Source organism: Puma concolor, chromosome F2 (genome assembly GCF_028749965.1).
Source record: "Puma concolor isolate L17-30 chromosome F2, mPumCon1.1.hap2, whole genome shotgun sequence".
Classification (NCBI taxonomy): domain Eukaryota; kingdom Metazoa; phylum Chordata; class Mammalia; order Carnivora; family Felidae; genus Puma; species Puma concolor.
This window is the reverse complement of record NC_141684.1, coordinates 70,731,059-70,753,233: the sequence shown is the minus strand read 5'-3', so window position 1 is coordinate 70,753,233 and position 22,175 is coordinate 70,731,059. Positions and strand designations below refer to the sequence as shown.

General features: G+C 42.3%; 1 protein-coding gene and 1 long non-coding RNA gene across 5 annotated transcripts in view; one reads left to right on the top strand and one right to left on the bottom strand.

Moving 5' to 3' along the window:
• The window catches only part of LOC147572094 (uncharacterized), a 39,051-nt gene extending 30,893 nt beyond the window's left edge, over nt 1-8,158 (bottom strand). The window contains exon 1 of the long non-coding RNA XR_015246911.1: nt 7,736-8,158. This is a non-coding gene — a long non-coding RNA (uncharacterized LOC147572094). The remainder of the gene's footprint in view (nt 1-7,735) is intronic.
• NKAIN3 (sodium/potassium transporting ATPase interacting 3) overlaps nt 6,530-22,175 on the top strand; it is a 611,410-nt gene continuing 595,764 nt past the window's right edge. For all 4 annotated transcript variants that reach the window (XM_086695770.1, XM_086695771.1, XM_086695768.1 and 1 more), the window contains exon 1: nt 6,530-7,252. In XM_086695770.1, coding sequence (XP_086551896.1) covers nt 7,199-7,252 — 54 coding nt within the window. In that variant the 5' untranslated portion in view covers nt 6,530-7,198. The remainder of the gene's footprint in view (nt 7,253-22,175) is intronic.

Here is a 22,175-nt window from a genome sequence, read left to right as displayed (position 1 = left end):
ATCGCTCACACATTACTAAAAAAGAATTTGTTCCACATTAGCATGAGCTAATGTACTTTATATTAGGATTTACGTTTCTGATGGACGACCTGTTCAGCACTGCACGTGCCTGCTCCACATGTCTAACACATTTTATGTGATGGTTTCTTATTTTTAACTATTTAACTAAATAATCTTAGACTTACAAAAAAGGTTTCAAAAAATCAGAGAGATCTCAGATGTTTTCCTTAATGTTATCGTCTTACACAAGCATTATACAATAATACAGGACTGATCCTTAAAACAGATACATGTGAGGAAACTATAAGGATTCATTATCTCATAGAGATATTCTCTCCATATATGGTACTGCAGTGGATAAAAACGTGTTTGTGTTGTGGTGATTGTTAACGTCCTTGGTTTAAAAATGGAGAAAAAAAAGAAACAAGTCTTTACTTTGGAACACTTAATGCAATCCAATAGACAGATAGGTAGATAGATAGATGTTTGTATCCATCCATACAAAAATATGTTGGTGGCATTAGGATTCACCAGGACTTTGGATTAATGTTTTCTTTTTACTTTGAGTCATGCTACCTTTTCTCTTCCTCTGTTACTGCCAATTGTTAGGGGTCTAGCTAGGCCATTATGCAGAGAAATCTGATCTGATCTTCTGGAACCCTGAGGAAAACAGAGGGCAGGGGAGCAAATGTTAATGGTAGTAAGAAAGTGTTTGTGTCTCCAATATGAGGACTCTGACATATTAGGCGTGCAGTAATGTCTGTTGCATAGAAATCAACAATAGTTGCCAACGCTCGGCAGTAAATTAAGTGGTCAAAAATCTTGAACTTGTCGGTGTCAGCCGGGGCTGCTCAGTGCTTGACATTAGAAAAACTCTAAATGCATATCGCTGCAATACTAATTATGATAATAGCAACAACAGGATCAGTGTTGTTAGACACTGAGGAGTACGATAGATAAATATTAATTGAGGCTTATTTTTAACCCAAACAGAAATAAAAAAGATGGCGCTTGGCTATAAAACTAGTTATTACCAACATTTCTTGAGGCAAAATATACCAAGGAATTTTCTTACTCTTTCTCTTTTGTAATTCTGGCATCCTCCAGGCTCTCCCGTGTCCTTTAAAACTCCCACACCACATAACCATCTCCCACTTTTTTCTCACCTCACCTCCCTTGGGGGATCACTTTTAAATGCTATGATGTAAAGTGCTCACAATAGCAAGAAGTATCTGTCTCCTTAGGGAGAAAAGGAATAGTGAAATTATGACTGCCCCCTCTCCCCTTGCCCCCAACACTCTGGGGTATTCATTGCTATGCACAACAGGACTCACCACTTCTAACACAACAGGCATCAGGCAGCACACAGGTGTACTGAAGGCTCCAAGCCATGCTTCAAACACTCCACATGTGTTTCCCACTTTTGCTCCAGTGTAAACCTGATCTTTGCTCTAACTGAGCAGCCATACTGTTAGTACAGTGTCTATCAGGTAACCATGAAGGTCAGCCAGTTGTAGGAGGGGGTATAGAAGATTGTAATTTGCTCGCTCCAAGAAGGTGCCAAAGGAGGGGCCCAGCATCAAGCAGGTGCTAGAGGAAAAGCACACATCTAGGGGCACATTTAGGAACTTTTCTCAGTGAATATAGAGAAATGCTTGAACATACTGTACTTTATTTTGCTCAAACAACAATGCCAAATTAGAAGACTTCAAAAAACAAAGTGCAGTAGTTAAGGAGGAACTTTAATTCCTTCAAGCTCTTGTCTCCATTCCTAGTACAGTTGACTCTCAACATGGGTTTCAACTGTGCAGATCCACTTGTATGTGGATTCTTTTTTTTTTTTTTTAAATATTTTTTTCAACGTTTTTTATTTATTTTTGGGACAGAGAGAGACAGAGCATGAACGGGGGAGGGGCAGAGAGAGGGGGAGACACAGATTCGGAAACAGGCTCCAGGCTCCGAGCCATCAGCCCAGAGCCCGACGCGGGGCTCGAACTCACGGACCGCGAGATCGTGACCTGGCTGAAGTCGGACGCTTAACCGACTGTGCCACCCAGGCGCCCCTGTGGATTCTTTATAGTACAGTACTGTCAATGTATTTTCTCCTCCTTATGATTTCCTTAATGACATTTTCTTTTCTCTAGATTACTTTATTATAAGAATATAGTATAAAATACATATAACATGTAAAATATGCGTTTACCGACTGTTTCTGTTATCATTAAGGCTTCTGATGAACAGTGGGCTATTAAGAGTCAAAAGTTATACTTGGGGCACCTGGGTGGCTCAGTCGGTTAAGCATCTGACTCTTGATTTCAGCTCAGTTCATGGTCTCATGGTCCCATGAGATTGAGCCCTGCATTGGGCTCTGTGCTGACAGCATGAGTCCTGCTTGAGATTCTCTTACCCTCTCTCTCTGCTTCTGTCCCATTCATGCTCTCTCTCTGTCTCCCTCAAATATGAATAAATAAGCTTAAAAAAAGTTATACTTGGATTTTTGACTGCATGAGGGGTCAGGGCCCCAACCCTCGTGTTGTTTGAGGGTCCATTGTATTTGACAGTCCTGTGAAATCTACAAATCTGCATTTCTGGGTCTGGTCTCTAGATGTGCTCTCTCCCACCCAGTCCTCTTACTCTTGGTATAGACAGTTTGATTTTCTCTGGACTTTAAGGGAGATGGGACTAGAGTCTTTCAAAAGAAATTTTACTAGGGGCACCTGGCTGGCTCAGTCAGAAGAGCATGCAACTCTTGATCTGGGGGTCATCTGTTTGAGCCCCACATTGAGTGTAGAGATTACTTAAGTAAATAAAAAAAACATTAAAAAAAGGAATTTTACTAAGAAACTGAGAAATAAAAAAAGGAAGAAAAAACATAGACTAGAATGTCCTGTATGCATGTATATACACATATGTTTAGTACTTACTATATACTACGTGTGTGTGTGTGTGTGTGTGTGTGTGTGTGTGTGTATACACTATGTGGGAAGTAGGATGCTAAAAATATGATTATTAAAAGTTAACATTATTTTTGGCTGGAGGAGACAGGAAATTATAAAGTAAACCAATCACTGGGGTTTTGTTTGTTGGTTTTGTTTTAGAGAGAGAGAGAGAGACAGAAAGAGCTAGTGTGCGTGGGAGAAGGGGAGAGGGAGAGGGAGAGAATCCTGAGCATGCTCCATGCTTAGTGTGAGACCAACACAGGGCTTGTTCTCAGGGCCTGAGTCCTAATCAAGTGTAGGTGGCTCAGCTGACAGAGCCCCTCAAGCACCCCCGAGTCGCTGTTTTGAATGAAAAGACAGTGAAGGAGTGACAGGAGTGTTATTTCAGACAGTGTAGTCAGTGAGGCCTCTCTGGGACCTGACACGAGGCTGAGACCTGCGTGAGGCCAGGGTGCAAAACACATGTGGATAGAAGACAAAGAACAACCTAAGGCTTAGTCCTGTGGGGCAAGTCATACCATCATACCCACATTACATAGGCGAGCTAGACGGAGGGAAGCAAAGTGACTTCCCTGAGATTCTGCAGCCAGGAAGTGGCATAACCAACCACACGTTGCATCCGATGCTCTACTTAGATTATTTCCTCGTCAGCTGATTTTGGGAAAATCCAAAATCCTCTCTAAGCCCCACCGTTTCCATTGTTGTTATTTTCTACTCTCTTCTCCCCTCCCCCCCCCCCAAGAGACAGGTAATTCTTTTAAATTTTTCTTTTTTTTTATTTAAAAAAATTTTTTTTACATTTATTTATTTTTGAGAAACAGAGTGAGACAAAGCGTGAGCAGGGGAGGGGCAGAGAGAGAAGGAGACACAGAATCTGAAGCAGGCTCCAGGCTCTGAGCAAGAGGTCAGCACAGAGCCTGGTGTGGGGCTCGAACCCATGAACTGTGAGATCATGACCTGAGCGGAAGTCGGACACTCAGCCGACTGAGCCACCCAGGCATCCCTACAGGTAATTCTTTTAAACCTCCCTCACCAGGCAGAAAGAAAACTCAGTGAAAGCACTCAGTGCTGACCTTTCTCAGAGTGGGCTGCTACTTCATTGACTCAGCTGCTCTCCCTCCCCCTACCGAGCCCTTAAGGGGAGGGAGTATAGCATTTACCTTTGCAAACCTGACAACTAGTATGGCCCTTGGCATAAAAAGCAATGTAGAAATGAAGCAAGTAAGACATATTTGAGGGTGGGATTGAGGAAAGAAGCAAACCCAGGAAGGTAAGGAGAAAGATTTTTAGTTCATGATGCAGTTCAGTTTAGACAATGAGGATAAGAGACTGCAGAAACATAAAGGTGGCTTCACACAATTTCTAGACTTGTTACTAGCATTGTCTTATCTTTGCTTCTTTCCTCTTTCTCTCTTTGAAAGCCAAATGCATTTTCAACATCTTAAGTGATTCAAGGAAGAAACTCCAATCTAAGTCCATCAGTAGAGGGGGCAGTGGGAAAGGGAAACGTACAGGAAGACTGTCCTGGTCCCCTGAAATGACACCACAAGGGTGTCACTGACTATGGAGGTAGGATTAATGCAAATTACTATACCTACTTCCCAGAGAGCAGTTGGCCCCAGAGCAGGTGTTACTTGGGTCCTAAGTTTCAAAGGCAGCAGTGAATGTGTAAATCAAGGAGATCTTGTGTCTAATTACCTGGCTTTGCATTTCTCTTCATCGGTTGAGAGATGAGATTCCCTGTTCCCATCTCCACCTCTTTTGACTGGGGAGGTTCAAGGTGGTGCACCGATCTCTTAGGCCATTGTGAGGAGTAAATAAGTGAATATACACAAAACACTGAGACCGGTGCCTAACAAGGACACAATGCATGTTAGCTGCAAATTTCATACTTCCTAAATTAGTAAATAAAAAATGATGGTGAGAAAATGTATATTGGGGCAAACACAGGTAATGTGGAGAGGAGGAACGTCATTATGTTTATTATCATCATCCATCACAGTCACTGGTAGTGAAGAGGCTATGATTATTTCTGGAAGTTGTAGGTAGACTTGTTCATGTCCCCTCCCCCTTCATTTGCTTCCTACAGATTTCAGACACATTGATGCCTGAAACTTTTTGCATTGTCCTCTACTATATGCTAAATTATTAATTTGTCAGGCTCCATTTTTCCCCTATTTTCATTCATCATAAATCATGATGGTTATGTTTATTGTGCATAGAAGTGTGCCCTCATAATCCCGGATCGCTTGATGTCTTAAACACTGGGTCAACAACAACAGCAAAGGCTTCTGACTCCCATTTTTCCCTTTTCCAAAATAACGGACAGAGGTGGAACCTAAACAATGAATGTTTTTGACCATTTAATTAACCCAGATCCCGAGGTTATTCGCGTGTCCCTACTAGAATTTCAAAGTTACCACGCAAGGATTTTTCCTGGGAGCTGTAACTGTACTCAGTTAAAAACATAGGTTCTGGAGGAACGGTTCAGAAAAAAGGCAGTTAATTGCAAAAGAAAACAAACACCCCCCACCCCCCGCCCAACAAGCAAACAAACCAAACCCCACAACTCCCTTTAATGCCTGAAAGAATGACCTGCGCACAGTTTCCACGTGTAGGGGGGAATGTTTTAAAAATGCAAAGAGCTCTCCCTTTCCTGCTAACCTACCACCGAGGGCCCAGGAGGGCAGCGGTAGGTTAGAAACGGGGTTTCTGTGCCAAGTTCTGAAGAAAGCCTCTTCTGTGACAAATGGCCCCGAGGCTTGCTGTCTGCTTCTCCAGCGTGCTCCAGCTATTTGCGTAGTAACACCAGGTACAACTAATGTGCCCGTGAAATTTGACATTGGGCCCCGATGAAATCTGGTCCTCGCAGACCTCCTCCGCGCTAGTCTATTAGGTGAGCCAGAGCGAGCGGTGCTCCTTGGGATTCGTGAAGAGTTAGTCCGGGATTTTAACTCTCCGGGACGAGGTCTTCTCCCCAAGTCCTTCTCAAACAATTTAATTTTCTCTGGAAAGAAATCGTCTCCTCATCCCGGAAATAGTCTCCATTTCTAGAAAAAACCACTCATTGTCTTCTTTCTCTCCTGGTCCTCTCTCCTCCCTGGCGACAATTGCAAAGAGCCTTTAGTGGGAAAAGCTACGCCGCGTGTCCTCGCGGAGTCCGGGTTCACCCCGGCGCTCCGAGCCCGCGCTGCCCTCCGCCGCCGCTTCGCCTCTAACCAAACCAACTCGCTCCAACTTTCCGCTCCCGGGCTCCAGCAGGGGCGCCCTCTGGGCCACCGACTGCGGCGAGCAGAAGCGACCCTGGCCCCGGGACCCCAGAGCTGCGCGCCCAGCTTCGGGCCGAGCAGACGCGCCCGCTACCCCCGGCCTCCCGAGCTCGCAGCACCGCGGTCTCCAAGCTCCGCCCGGCGCTGCGCCGCGCCCGCCCTTGGCTGCTAGCCTCTGGGACCCGCGTCTCCGGACACCAAGCCCTCTCAACTCCCACCCTCTCCACCCCTGGGGCAGCTCAGTAAAACCCAGTGCCCTCCTTTGCGCACGCCTCCGACCGCCCTCCCACCCCCTAGCACGAGCCCCGGAGAGAAAGCGCTGCCCGGGTCTCCCCATTACACCGGCCGCCGAGGGTCTCCACCACCACCAGCCGCCCTAATTCACGCTCATTCATATTCATCCTCGTTCTCATTCTCTCTCTTCCTCTGCCTCTCTCTCCAAAGACTCCTAACAAGACAGGCCGGGCCTCCTCGGTGGCACTCCCTTTCATTCATCGCCTCCCACCACACGCACACGCACACACAGGCGCACACACAGGCGCACACACACACACACACACACACACACACACACACACACACACACACGCCCCAACCCAGACAGCCCACTCCACTTTTCAGACGCCCACCTCCTCCATACTCCCCTCCCCTAAACAGACTTCCACCCACTCACCATCTGTAGCCTCCCTTCCGCCCCCCGCCCCGCCCGCCCGGCTCCCCCTCCCCAAGAAGCAGACCTGCACAGTGGGAGGCAGGGACCCCGCCAGACGCTCGGGTCGAGCGCGCCGGACTGACCTCTGCCCGCCCGGGAAACTAACAAAGGCGGTGCGCTCGCCCGGACCCCGAGAGCCGCGAGCGGCGGCCGCGCGGCGGGGCGAGCCTGGGCCGGGCCGGGCGAGAGCCGGGCGGGGGCCGCTCCGGAGCGGGGAGCAGCGGCGCCGGAGGACGCGGATCGCTCCCCGCGCGCGCCGCTCGGACGCCGCCGGCACCATGGGCTGCTGCACCGGGCGCTGCTCGCTCATCTGCCTCTGCGCGCTGCAGCTGGTGAGTGCCCCGCGCGCCCCAGTCCCGGGATCCGCGCTTGCCCTGGGACTGGCCTCCACGGCCCCCGCCGCGGACCTGCACCTCCCGGCGCGGCGCGTGAGTGCCAGCCGGGGGCTCCCGCGGCCCCCGCCTCCCCGCAGCCCCGACCCGCACTGCCCTCCGGCCCCGGGCGCTCAGCGGGAGGGCGCGGTCTCCCTCTGGGCCCCGAGCTCTCGGGGTCACCGCGCACCCAGCGGACGTCGCGCCGAGGTCCCGGGGCCGCTGCCGAGGCGCTGGAGAGTGAGCGATTTCCCCGCCCCTCTGTCGGACCACTGGCTTTAGCACAGTCTGCTTTCCTGCTGAAGTTTCCCCGGGGCTTGTGGGCTCTTTCTTATCGGGATGATTTTTGTTCACATTGTTTAATTAGAAGGCGCGTAAGAGTGCTCAGGTTCTGAGGACACAGAAACGGCCTGAACTCCTAGCTCAGACTGGGGTGATTCTTACCTTCCGCAGTTTGAAAGGTGGTGGTCGAGGAGTCTCGGATCTCCAGGAAGGAGGTCTGGCTGTGTGGTTTTAAACAGAGTATTCCAGCCCCCGCGCTTCCAATTTCCCTTTAGATTTTGTTGAAGTGTTGCACGTTCAGACAGCGACAGACTGACAGTTATCATCAGGGAGAGAAGGAGTGAAAGGCTCCTTTGGCACAGTGGCTTGCCAGGGGAGTGCATGTACTGGGGGGTGAGAGATCCAGAGTGAAGAGGAAAAAGGCTTTCATTTCAGCGTGTGTGTGTGTGTGTGTGTGTGTGTGTGTGTGTGTGTGTGTGTGTGTTGGGAGGCTGCTTTTCTTAACATATGTCTATTAGGGACACAGACGGGCCCTGCAGTCTCTCTTCCACAGTCACTTGAGGTCAAGGCTACAGACCCATTGTGTCAGACTTTTGTATGTGAGAGATTAATAGACATCTCCTTCTCTTACACTTAAATTCTGTAGATGCTCTGCCAAGCCTTCTTCAAAGTGTTTGTTTTTGAAAGTTACATACATTAACTAGCATGTTTTTCCTAGCAAGGGGAAAAGCCTTCCAGTGAACTTTACTGACCAATGTCAGCCCTTCCAAGACTCATTAACTGAGAGATGAAATAATGCTCTTTCTTTAATAGTCCTTGTTCCTGTAAATGTATTGAAAGGTCTCACTCTTGCCTCAGTGTTCCACTCTCCCATTAAAACCTCCCTCTAGATGTGCTCTTCCTTGTTTACATAATACATGCATAGTTTATGTATTTATAGAGTTGCGGTCAGTGACGACTTTTCTTTAAGTCCATGGGATAGTCCCTTCTGTCCTGTTAAGTAGCACAGGACATAGTACATAGTTTCTTGAAAAAATAATTTTAAAATTCATTTGGACATGAATGTTTCCTTTCACTAAAGAAACGTCGTAGGATAATTTACAGTTTGGTTATTAGAAATGAACGTGGCTTATAAATAGGAAAAACCGAATAACTATTTAGTCAACTCTTGAATATGCAAGATTGTAGTCAGGCACTCTGGATGTATAATGGCATAATTCTTTCCGTTGTACATGGAAATTACGTGTAGGAGTTTTTTATGCAGTGGATTTATCAATACAATTGTGATTTCCTTAGTTGATATTATAGTATTTGTGATGAAAATATGTTTGGTGTTTCATCTATCAGCCTGGAATGCCTCCACTTTCCACATATACCTCCTCAATTGATACAAAATGCAACGTACTCTTCAAACTTATCTCAAAATTCTGTCTTCTCTATGAAGGCTTTCCTGGTGCTCCAGGTAAAATCAATCACTTCTTTTGTTTGAATTGCATAGCACTTTGCCTTTTCCTCTGTTGGATCACATTTCATCGTCTTAAATTATTTTATTTACATATATCTCTCATCTCTAGACTGTAAGCTACCTGAAGATAAAGATGAAACATTATTCATCTTTGCAAACCTTGCAAGTGCTTAAGAGAGCTCATATCAGGAGTTGAAAAGTTATTTGCTGAATGTTTGACTCTTAAAATTATCTTTTGAGAAAGGCACCCATTTCACTAGTTTGCAGATAAGGAAGGTGATACTCACAGAGTTAAACAACTTTTCCAAATCAATAGTTTCTACATGGTAGAGACGGGGAGAGTAAACTTTTAATAATTGGATCTCAGACAAAACAAAGCATGTATGTATTATATTACATGTATTATTACATCATGATATTGTATATAATACATTATATATATTTAAAGGATGTGTAGTGCTCGCTGGACAAATAATGATGATGATGTAATGTTCTGTATTGTAAAATTTATATAGCCCATTAATTCTGGCAGAATCTTTTTGTTGAATTTGGTATACTCTTAGTTATGTAGATCTGATATGAATGCTGGTTAATGTTTTTTATTTACTTTGAGGAGTAATAGGAAAGTGACTCAAGGAGCCAGTATTGGAATTTTACTCCTTCCGGGACCTGATGTTGGTTCACAGCCTCAGGGAACCTCCCTGGGTGAAATTCAAAATGGCTCTCATAGCAAACTGAGGGCTGATGGGGGGTGGGAGGGAGGGGAGGGTGGGTGGTGGGTACTGAGGAGGACACCTGTTGGGATGAGCACTGGGTGTTGTATGGAAACCAATTTGACAATAAATTTCATATATTTACAAAAAATTAAAATAGACTTTTATATACACAGGTTATTATATATGAACCTCACGGCAACCAAAAACCTAGATTAGATACACAATCTATATAGAGAAAATAATTCAAACATAACACTACAATTAATTAAAAAACCAACAACAAACAAACAAAATGGCTCTCATACAGGGGAGGCAAGGAGAGACCAAAGAAAGAGGCAGGCCACTCCGGATTGGTAGGTGGCAGATTCCTAAGCAAGGCGACTTTTGTACGAAGTGGCTACAAGATGAGTAGATCTCCACCCCTGCCTACCAGAATCTTAAAAGTTTAAATGGGGCCTTAACTGGGTTCATCCATGTGTACCATCGCGAAGGTCTCAACAACACATTACTTTCTCAAGATTGTGTCCTTGAAGTGACTCCCACCGTGGGCAAGATGTATATTCCAAGGACAGGAGAAGTAAGGAGCCTTGGATAGCCCTGGCCCAGCGTAAGGGGCAGCTGGCAATCATGTCCTCTCAGTGACCTCCTCCTTCAGCAGATGCTTTGCTGAATTGGGTTAATCATTTTCACATGCTGGGAAACTTCAGTTTTTTTTTGTGTGCTATTGACAAGATAATGGCATAGCACATTTTAGGTTTAATATGTATTATTAGAAAACCTGCTCCATGGCTTTCCTAAACATAGACAATCAACAGAACAGAGTTACACCCTGATTTGTTTAGCATTTGCCAATTTCTTTGGTGTAAATATTCCCACCTTGGCCAGTTTGAAATACCATTACATAGTATTGCTAGCATACAGCTAGAATAGGCATAAATAACCTCAAAAGCAGGTGAAAGTAAAATACAGTAAAATAAGAAAGGATGTGTTTTTAATATTTATTACCTCTATTTTAATATTATTTATTTAAAATTAAGTTTATATTATTTAATTGTTAATAATGGCTCCATTTAACAACAGGGTCACAAAATCCTAAAAATATAACTGACTCTCTGAGCCATTGTAAGCCTTGTCCAGCATACCAGCGGGTAGAACCGGTAAAAACCAGGGAAAAAGATCTAGTGTTCTTTCCACTGAAACCAGCTGTCATTTTTTCTCTTTCATGTTTTTTTTTTTTTCTGCTCCCACCAACTGTTGGAAGTTGGAGGTTATGAAGCAGTAAATAAGAGTGGGTGTTGAGAGGGGAATGGCATTTGTAGAACACATTTGCTGAAAAGAATCTACATGCTAATGACTAGGAGTAACTGTGCAGGTCATTAAAAGATGGCCCATTAGCTCTTTCTAAAAGTTAAAGAAACAAGGGAAGGTTTTTATTATCTCACTCACATTTCCTCCAAGCCCAGCTCCAGAGTGAAACATCAGACTGGGAATAAGAAGAATTGGAGAGAACTCACTTGCAGGCTAGTGTATTTGGGTGAGCTTTGGTTTGCAAAATCTCAGTCCTTCTTTCTGCTTTCTTCATTCTGCTGCTCTGCCCATCTCCCTTCATTACTTTGTCTCCACAGTTCTACCCCTAAGCAAATTTGTGCACTATGCCCCAGATTTTACATTCATGTTCTAAATTCTGCTGAACGAATTTAAAGGGAAATTGAGAAGCATGAATGCATGTCCATAGAAAACTATGCAAAGTAAATCTTTTCTGAAAAAGCAATTCACCACTGTGTAACAGATTCATCGAGTCACCCAAGAACATTTAAATTCATTTTGTTGTTGTTGTTGTTGTTGTTGTTGTTGTTAAGAATACTTTTCATTTTGCTTGGCTTAGAATAATGTGTATTCTATTATCACGTATGTGTAATCTAGAAGTAAAAAAGAAACACTTATATGCTTTTAGTAAACTACTTACAGTTGCTACATTTAAAGAAGTCTTAATTGCATTTTTGAAAGCCAAAAATTGGCTCCATATATCACTTCAGAGCCATCTTCTTATAGTGGCCCCAGTGAAGTGTTGAACTTCGTGGTTGGCAGGGAGCTTTAGACTTTTTTTTTAATATATATCTCAAAGAGGTGACTCAAAGACACATTCAACAGGATTTCTGTCCCTGGTTGTTGGATTACCAGAGATTTATTGCTACTTGCATCACTTTATGGAAAGGTGACAGCCATAATGCCTATTAGGCCTAATAATCAGTGGAACAAAATTCAACTTTCCCTTTACATATCTGTAGTAACAGAAACCTTTAGAAGAGTTATAGAAACCACACAGCTTTCAACACACAGATAGGCTGTATGTTTTCATTTTAGAGGACATCCTCTAAGTTAAAGAAAACTCATTTTGGGGTTTGCTTTTGTTTTTTTTAATTTCTCACAGAAAAAAACATGTTAACTTTCTCTCCATCCCACATTCAAACTATCTTGTCACCACCGGTGACTCTGTAAGGCTGAACTAAAATGTGTTGAGAGGTGTCTGAATGATGATGGTGTGGTTGTGGTAACATGTTCTAAACTAAGTTTTATGAACCGTAGCGCTCAGCTGGTCTAACATATTTGGCAGTGGATACAGAGATACATTTATTTTACTGTGTAGATACAATGACACTTTTGCTTTAACATGTTTTTCATTTTAATAGCCCTTTTCTCCTGTGAAGTATCATTGTTAATCATTCAGTTTCCATTCTTTTTCTATATTGACAAACACTGGTTTATCTTGCGAAACCTAGGAAAATTTAGGGAAATTAAAATTATGGCTAAAAATGAGACTTTAGTTTTAACATGATTGTTGAAATCCGTACAACATTCTGCATTAGTGATTTTTTTTAAACACATCCAGATCCATTTATAGCTTTCTTGTTATTTAAGTATACATTCAGAGTATTGAATTTGCTGGGGAAATATTGTATTCTTATGGTTTTGTCACAGGTTGAATTGTGCCCCCCACCCCCCAAATTCTTATGTTGACGTCTTCATCTCTGGTAATTTAGAATCTGGTCTTATTTGGAAAAAGGGTCATTGCAGATGTACTTAGTTATGCGAGGCCATATTAGTATAGGGTGGACCCCTAATCCATATGACGGGTGTCCTTATATAAAGGGGAAACTTGGACACAGGTATGCACACAGGAAGCATGCCATATGATGAAGAAGGTAGAGATCAGAGTGATGGTTCTACAAGCCAAAGTTTGTCAGTGAATCACCAGAAGCTCAGACAGAGGCATGGAACAGATTCTCTCTTATAGGCCTCAGAAGGAGAGAACTCTGCCAAAACCTTGATATTAGTCTAACCACTAGACATCTGGCCTCCGGAACCATGACACCGTATAATTTCTGTGGTATTGTGTCATGGCAGCCCTCACAAATGAACACTAGTGTTTATTTTTTATTTTCTTAGGACATGAATCACATGTTTCTTTGAGTTTATCTCTTTGTGTATGTGCTAATTCTTTTACTGGATTTGAAGTCCACAAAGGGCAAAGACTTTGATCTACTCACAGAATCTTCCACTATACCCTACGAAGGGTAAGCACTCAGTAAATATTTGGAGAATAAAATGATACATAAATGGATAGCTAAACTTCATTGAATTTTTTAATGTGCCAGACATTGTTCTAGGTACTCTACCTATGTCTATGAAATCATATAGATTTCACAGAAATCTTAATTTCACAGAAATTAAGGCAAAAAGAGTTTGAGTAACATGCCCAGAACCATATAGCTGGTAAATGATGGAACCAGGATTCAGATTTGGAGTCTGCACTCTCTTTAGTGCTTCTTGCACTTGAAATGGTCAACAAAATTCAACCAATGTTCAGAGTCCCTAAGCACTGAGTGTACCAGTGTGAATTATGTCGAAGGGCTGAAGGGCTGTCAACAAATATGTAAACAAAGATTATCTAATCACAAATGTTGTCAAGTGTCATTAAGATGAACAATGTCCTTTGTAGATGGGGTGGTCTGGATGACTTCCCAGAATTTGGAAGTGGAGTCTGAAAGAATGACCAGGAGTTAGTCATGCAAAGACAGGGGAACCATTCTCAGCGGAGGAAACCAAATGAGCATAGTGTCTAGTTTGAGAAGAGCAGGGTATGTCCCCAGTTGTGACAGGTGTCTGGTGTGGCTAGGGTGCGGTATGAGAGCGTGTATGCAGCGAGATGACATTGGACACACGCCGTGACACCTGATTTCCTTTAGGGAGCAATGTGGATCCACTGAGCCAGGCTATCATGTGAGTTATGTTTGGAAATACCCTCACTGCTGAGTGGAGAACAGATCAGAGGGAAACGAGAAGAAATGGGAGGCGGGATGCTCTTCTGTTATTCTGAGCAAGAGATAATGCAAGTCAGACACATGTCAGACGAGAACAGATGGGGGAGAGTATGGACTTGAGACACGATGGAGGAGGTAGAAAGCCTAGGACTCGCTGTGGGGATTACCTCCCCATCTTGCGCAACAATATAACAATATATTTTACCAAAAATGTGAGAACTGGGTGTTGTGGGGATGGAGGTGGAGGAGGCGTGTTTGTCTGGGGACATAAGGGTTCTGGGTTGGACACTTGGAGATTCTGATACCTAAGGCCAAGTAACCATCAGGTCTATGAGCCTGGAACTCAGACGGTAAGACTAGACTGAATACTCAGATTTGAGACTCGCAAGCAAGATTGGTATTTAAAACCCCGGAGGAGACTGGGGCGCCTGGGTGGCGCAGTCGGTTGGGCGTCCGACTTCAGCCAGGTCACGATCTCGCGGTCTGTGAGTTCGAGCCCCGCGTCGGGCTCTGGGCTGATGGCTCAGAGCCTGGAGCCTGTTTCCGATTCTGTGTCTCCCTCTCTCTCTGCCCCTCCCCCGTTCATGCTCTGTCTCTCTCTGTCCCAAAAATAAATAAACGTTGAAAAAAAAAATTTAAAAAACCCTGGAGGAAAGAGTATAAGGATAGATGGGGGCAGTGTCAGAAACCAGACTCAACGTTGTAAAACTGGGAAAATGGAAATGAGCCAAGTGTGCCAAAATGGAAATATTTGTATAAACATTTTATTCTTCATAAAATGTGAAGTGCTCTTGATTTTTTTTTAGACATTTTCTCCAGTTATGATCAAATCGCTTTAATTCTGGTCACTTTCGTGTGGATTTTTGTTTTGCCTACTATTTTGTTTTGTTTGTTTTGTTTTGTTTTCCCCTAAGAGAATAGTCCTTATCATAATATTTTGAGAAATAAATTGCTTTCTATCCCTAGAACTTCATTAGTGCTTTCTATTTAAAAAAAATGAACTGCTTTGTTCATATTTTTCACCATCCTGTCACGAATTTTACAATGTACATTTTGGACGTCTAGGAAAGATTTGAATAATTGTCTATCTACATACATATATATGTGTATATAAGGAAGAACTTCAAATACTTTATTTTTTTTTAAGTTTATTTATTTTGAGAGAGAGAGAGTGAGAATGCAAGTAGGGAAGCAGCAGAGAGAGAGAGAGGCAGAGAGAGAATCCCAGGCAGGCTCTGTGCTGCCAACACAGAGCCTGATGCAGGGCTCAAACTCACAAACCCATGAGATCATGACCTGAGCTGAAATCAAGAGTCAGACACTGAACCAACTGAGCCACCAAGGCACCCTCAAATACTTTCAACATAAGAAATATTTTTCAAGTTTTTATTCAAACTCTACTTAGTTAACGTATAGCGTAATATTGGTTTCAGGAGTGGAATCTGGTGATTCATCACTTATATACAACACCCAGTGCTCATCACAAGTACCCTTCTTAATGCCCATCACCCATTTAGCTCACTCTCTGCCCACCTCTCCTCTCCTCTAGCAACCCTCAGGTTTTTTTTCTATAGTTAAGAGTCTCTTATGGTTTGCCTCCCTTCTTTTTTTCCCCTTCCCTATGTTCATCTCTTTGGTTTGTTAAATTCCACATATGAGTGAAATCATACGGTATCTGTCTTTCTCTGACTGACTTACTTCGCTTAACATAATGCACTCTAGCTGCATCCATGCTGTTGCAAATGGCAAGATTTCACTCTTTCTGTGTACACACACACACACACACACACACACACACATACACACACCACATCTTTATCCATTTATCAGTTGATGGACATACAGGCTCTTTCCATAATTTGTCTCTTGTTCATAAGAAATTTTGACTTCATATTGCTTAAGATTTTGGTATTAGAGACAAAAGTGTATCAATATAAACTTTGCATGGTTTCCTTGCAAGAGTTTGCATGAGTGGGCAGAAGAAGCAATAGATCTATATATGTGTATTTTGACTGTTTTCCTTAAGCATTTTTTTTTTATCAGGGGAGGTATATCTTGCTTAAAATAGCAGGATTTCAAGTACTTAATAGCAATTACTTATTAAAGATAAAAGCAAAAATCAGAACAGAAAACACAAAATCTGAGGGTTTTTAAAATAAAATGACAAACAGTAGACGAGTGTATCTCCCCTTTCTCCCAAGGCCCCAGTGTTCAAATGAAATGATAATTGTGCTAGGAAGAAAAAGATGGGGCAAACAGATGACCAGCAAAATTGCAGAGTCCAGTAAGATATGAAGCAGAGTGTATTTGAGAGAACAGAGCCTTAATCTAAGGCTGTGTGCTTTGTGCACTGCATAGAGGTGTTCTTGTAAGAGCTGAAATGTGACATTATTCTGCTTATCACAAGGGGCACTCTGGAGTGGGGCTGGAGCATTGGGCACCTTTGAGGTTTGCGTCCTCAGAGTTAAGTGCCTCATGCCATTGTGGAGAAGATATGGAATAGGAGAATAAATACACTAATTGTTTTGAAAGGAAAGTTGACCGATGTATAAGTTAGGATTTATAGTAGTTTAGACAACAATGAGGAGATTAAAAAGAAAACCGCAAATGATTATGTTTTTAAAGTTTATTTATTTTGAGAGAGAGAGAGAGAGCGAGCGCACACACGGGAGGGGCAGAGAGAGAGGGACAGAAAGAGAATCCCAAGCAGGCTCCATGCTGTCAGAGCAGAGCCCAGTGTGGGGCTCAAACTCACAAACCATGAGATCATGACCTGAGCTGAAACCAAGAGTTGGATGCTAAACCGACTGAGCCAACCAGGTGCCCCCCAAATGACTATTTTTAATTGCTTATTTTGATTTTCTTGTAATACTTTTTATGTTACACTCGAAAGTAATTTTGACACTATAAGGTGAGATTTTCAAACCTAATTTTGAAGGTGTTCTCTATGTCAATTTTAGGGAAACTGTGTGGCAAATACTTGATAAGGTGAGTGGACCTTCTTTCATAGGTACTCAAATATTCATGCTTTTAATCCCCATTAACACTAATTGGTATTAATGTGTGTGAATATTCATGCATTTACCACGGAGTATAACGTTAGACTAAAAGATAGCACTTTATCGATGATTAGTATTCAAAACACCGGTTAAACGGTAGTACAAGCAAATGCCACATGGCACAAACTAATTTACATTTTTAATTTGGTACATTTTGCAAAGATACCAACATAAAATGGGACACAGGCCCTAAATCCCTTTAATAGAACTTTTTGATCTTCTGGTGTTGGTAGAGAATTGGAGAACAGATAGTTTAAGATGGGCATAAACAGTTCTTGTGAAAGCATTTCATCTTACTCGATGCCATAAGGTGAGAAAGGTGAAGCCTTTGAACTGCTGCATTGCTGTTGTGTTTGGTGCTGGTTAGAGAATCCCCAGTTCCTTGATTTGGAGGAAGAGCATCTTGTCTATTGGGAACAGGAGATAAGGGGGAAGGCCAGTGGCAGCAGGGGGTACTGACAGAGGTTCTCAGGATCAGAATTAGATGGCCTGTTGTTAAGGGAAGCAGGGCAAGACCGTGGCAGTATTCATGATTTTGTTCTTTTTTTTCCAGTCTTTTTTTTTCTTTTCTGCATAGAGGGCCGCTCTTTAGAATAGTTTTCCTGATTAATTGTACTCCTGAATTAAAAGTAGAATTAAACGTTTCAGTTTCTTCTCTCCACTCCCTTCACGGATACTTGCATTATGATTGCTTTCCTACAGACACCCAGTTCCTTTATTAACAAGAAGTATTGCATAGGATTTTAGCTATCAGATTCTCGTAAGAGATATGAGCTCAATGGATGTGATGATAAGTCATAAATACATTTCTGACGGTTTCTCTCTATTCCAGTAATTAGAGACGTGGCTGTACTTTGCTATTGATTAATATGTAGTATAATAAGTGCTTGCATGTGGCAAGCCCCAGGCGATAGAGGTTGATTGGTTAAATTGGTTAATTAAATTGGTACAAAGAAGAATGTTCTATACGCGGGTTATGTTTCCTGTACTGATAACTAGCTGTAACTGATCATAATTAAGAAAATGGGAAACCTAAAATTCTCGTTAATGGCAGTTCTTTATCAATTTGTATTTCAAATATAAATTCTCAATGAGGGAGGTCTTTCAAATGACAGTTTATAAAAGGTAACCTATCTTAGAATTGAGGGGTCCTCAAGAAATTATCTAGAACTGTCTTTAGCACCATGGCAGGACTATGCATGACTCTTCAATACTGACGACTGTCCTGGTGATTCTCAAATATCTCTGAGAATGGAAACTTTTACTGTTAGCAAAGTCATCCTTATGTTTAAATCGAATTTCTTGGGGCACCTGGGTAGGTCAGTCGGTTAAGTGTCTGGCTCTTGATTTTGCTCAGGTCATGTGACCTCTAGACTGTCATGATCTCATGGTCCTGAGATTGAGCCCCAAGTCAGGCTCCAGGCTGGATGTGGAGGCTGCTTAAGATTCTCTCTCCGCCTCTGCCCCTCCACCGTGTGTGCACATGTGCACCCCCGCACCCCCCAAAATAGATAGAATTTCTCTTGCTTCAATTTCTAGCTTCTCTTCTACACATTTGCCTTTTATCTTGCTTCAATTTCTAGCTTCTCTTCTACACATTTGCCTTTTATCTGGATGAGGAATAGCAGATACAGGCAGTGACGTTCTGGAGCTGGCTTGTTCTAGCTGGGGAGAGTTCACTGGTATGTTTCTAGAAATTCTGCAAGCCGGTTGTTAAACCCAGCCTTTATTAAAAATTAATTGCATAAACTTTAAATTAAATTAAAAATGCAACGCTTTCTGATTCTGCATTGTACTGTTAAGCTGTGCTGTCCATTGTTACTGTAAGGTAGAGATTCCATATAACAGGATGCTACTGAGCATCTCTTTCAAGCTCTGCATCCAGTGAGATCATACTGGTAGCTAAAAATCTATCATGGTGGAAGTATTTACATCATGAAGATACACAAAACCCACAAATCAGGCCCTCCTGCCACCCCTCAGAGCCAGTTATTAAACATTTACCAGCATGCAACTGGGTAGGGGCTTTCCTCAGAAGAAAGCCAGTTTTCTTGTACAAGGAGGGACTGACTTATAAGCCCTTGATGTAACTAATTAATGCATGAATAGAAAGTATATTTCCTAACCTAAATGTTTTATTTATTGCTTTGAGTGCATCTGTAAGATTGTTTACACGTGATGGAATTTTTATTTTCAAAAGTTAACAATATTAACTCCTTTTATATAACAGCTTTCAGATCTCCCTAAGCACTATAGTTGATAACTGATTTGTAACTAAATGATCCAAAATTGGTAATGGTTCCTAAATTTCATTTCAGGTAACCGACTGTACTCTAGGATCTTTCACTATGAGGGAAAGTCATTTCTGCCTAATGTGCGTTAATTGATTCCCCTGAGTGATGGCACTCCAATGCCCCAGCCTGGCCACCTGGCCATGTTATCGGTTCTAATTTGCTCTATCCACAGGGATGTCAACTAATCAATGGCAAAAAGTTCAAAATATCTTCTTGAACCACACCAGGTTCTTCCAGGCTTGGGATGGGCTTCAGTTTTCTGTTTTCCACACATTGAAATCCTAAGTAGTCATACTTGAAGGAGGCTGTTGGAAGGTGATTTATTTGAGCACATACTAAAAACATGTATTTTTAAATTTTTGTTATTTTTCTTACTAAATGTTATTTTTTAAAAAGAAATCATTGTTACAATATGGAACAAAGTCCTTTTGTGCTTCAGTTTCCTTGTTTCATTCTTATAACATCTCCATAAGGCAGCTAGTTAATATATTCCCATTTCCAGATGAGAAAACCAAAACATGGAGAAATGAAGGAGTATATGAAGCGGTACGGTACGATATGGCTTAAACCATGAGAAATGCAGAAACATGGATAACAAAATTTTGTGTACTATCTTATGACTGGATTAAAAGATGGTTTCTCTGGGCTCAGGCTAAAACCTGTTGGAAAGAGTATTTATTTAAGCAAGTATTTTCTTTCCATACAATGTCGTTTTTCAAATGTTACCCAGGTGACTTAAGTAATAAGTAGAGACACCGTAACTATTTGAAATAGCTTTTATTTCTCTTCTGCTTCTGTTAGTACAAGGCGGCTTCCTCAAGACTGATACCTATATTTGGAGTCCCTCAGGAGACACTCCGATTTATCCTAAAACAAAAGAATAAAATGCAAGTGTTCTGCAGACCAGATAGTCTGCAATTTTTGCATGCTCTATTTTCTTCAACAGATAAACCACTTCCAAGATGCTTTTACTGTTCAGTTGTAACTTACTAATACCATCGTGACATCTACTCACAAATATCCTTTCTCTCCGTGAGACTTTAAGGCATTTTTTTTTCTTTCTCTGATAGGAAATCTTTTTTTGGCCTTGGAGTGTATGACTGTCAAAGATCTGAACGTTACAGCCACACCATTCATTGACTGAGCATCTTAAATGCAGGGCCAATTAGAGGAATCATTAGATGAAGCCACTGAACAATTAGGAAGCCTGCAAAGATCCCCTAACAGCCTTTTCATCTGAACAGAGAGCTGTGGTTGGTAATACAGATGGAGTCGTCCTCAGGGATCTGTCCTCCACACACATGGTTCTGTTGAAGCGTTTCACAAGTAGGAGACTTAACATTCTGTAACATTTCACAGACTGCATCATGCAGAGGAGCATTGGTCATCTATTATTAATATGTTTGTTTGACTAGTCCTGAAGTGTCTTTACACTTTTACTTTTTACTTTACTTTACTTTACTTTACACTTTACACTTTACTTTTTAACTTCTTCACCACTGATTATATTTTTTGTTAGAGGGCAGAGGTTTGGGGGAGTTTGATTTAAGATGTAAGTAGTGGCTTGATTTTCTTTTAAGATAACTTGAAATACAGGATACTAATTTTCTTCATACATATTTTTCCTTATTGATGACAAACCTGTTTGGTAGTTGAAAAAACATGCATGGAGTCTAATTCAAGATCATATTTTTGTCTTATGATATCGAAGAAATATTATTTCATACCCAAACCGAAGAGAGAATTGTGAACATATTTTCAGACATTTGAACTTTATATGTCTTATAATTTTGCTCATTATAAAATTTGATTTGATTTTGAAGTGTTGATTAATTGCCATCCTACTCCTTAAGGAAAGGTTTAAAATGCCCTTAGCAGAATGGTAGTTAAAGCCCTTTTTATTTATTTATTTTTTTTATTTTTTTTTTAAATTTTTTTTTTTCCAACGTTTATTCATTTTTGGGACAGAGAGAGACAGAGCATGAACGGGGGAGGGGCAGAGAGAGAGGGAGACACAGAATCGGAAACAGGCTCCAGGCTCTGAGCCATCAGCCCAGAGCCCGACGCGGGGCTCGAACTCACGGACCGCGAGATCGTGACCTGGCTGAAGTCGGACGCTTAACCGACTGCGCCACCCAGGCGCCCCGTTAAAGCCCTTTTTATAAAAAGAAATACGCTTCTTTGGTCAATATGTATTGTGCATTATATGTAACTAAGAGGTAATCTGAATTTAGATTTGGGTCAAGCAACAACTGCAGTGCCTATATGCTTTCCATGACTCAAAGCAAAAGGAAAAGCAGCCAAGAACCCTTATCCCACAGGCATCAGAATTGTGTAATGGATGGTTAGCTGCTCTCTAGCTAGGACTCTCTCCAAGGTGCTCTGAGACACTGGAGGTTGACCTCCTAGGAGGCGGATCACAACTAGGTGGTAGGATTAGCGCTGTAAGAGCACCATTTAATGTGCTATAGCTTAACCCAAGATAGCAGCAGAGTCAGATGCCATTAGAAATAGGTTGTTCAGATTGAACTAAATGCGAGTAAAAAAGATAGTGCAGGAAATCATGGCAAATTTTATAAACTTTATCGGGGCGCCTGGGTGGCGCAGTCGGTTAAGCGTCCGACTTCAGCCAGGTCATGATCTCGCGGTCCGGGAGTTCGAGCCCCGCGTCGGGCTCTGGGCTGATGGCTCAGAGCCTGGAGCCTGTTTCCGATTCTGTGTCTCCCTCTCTCTCTGTCCCTCCCCC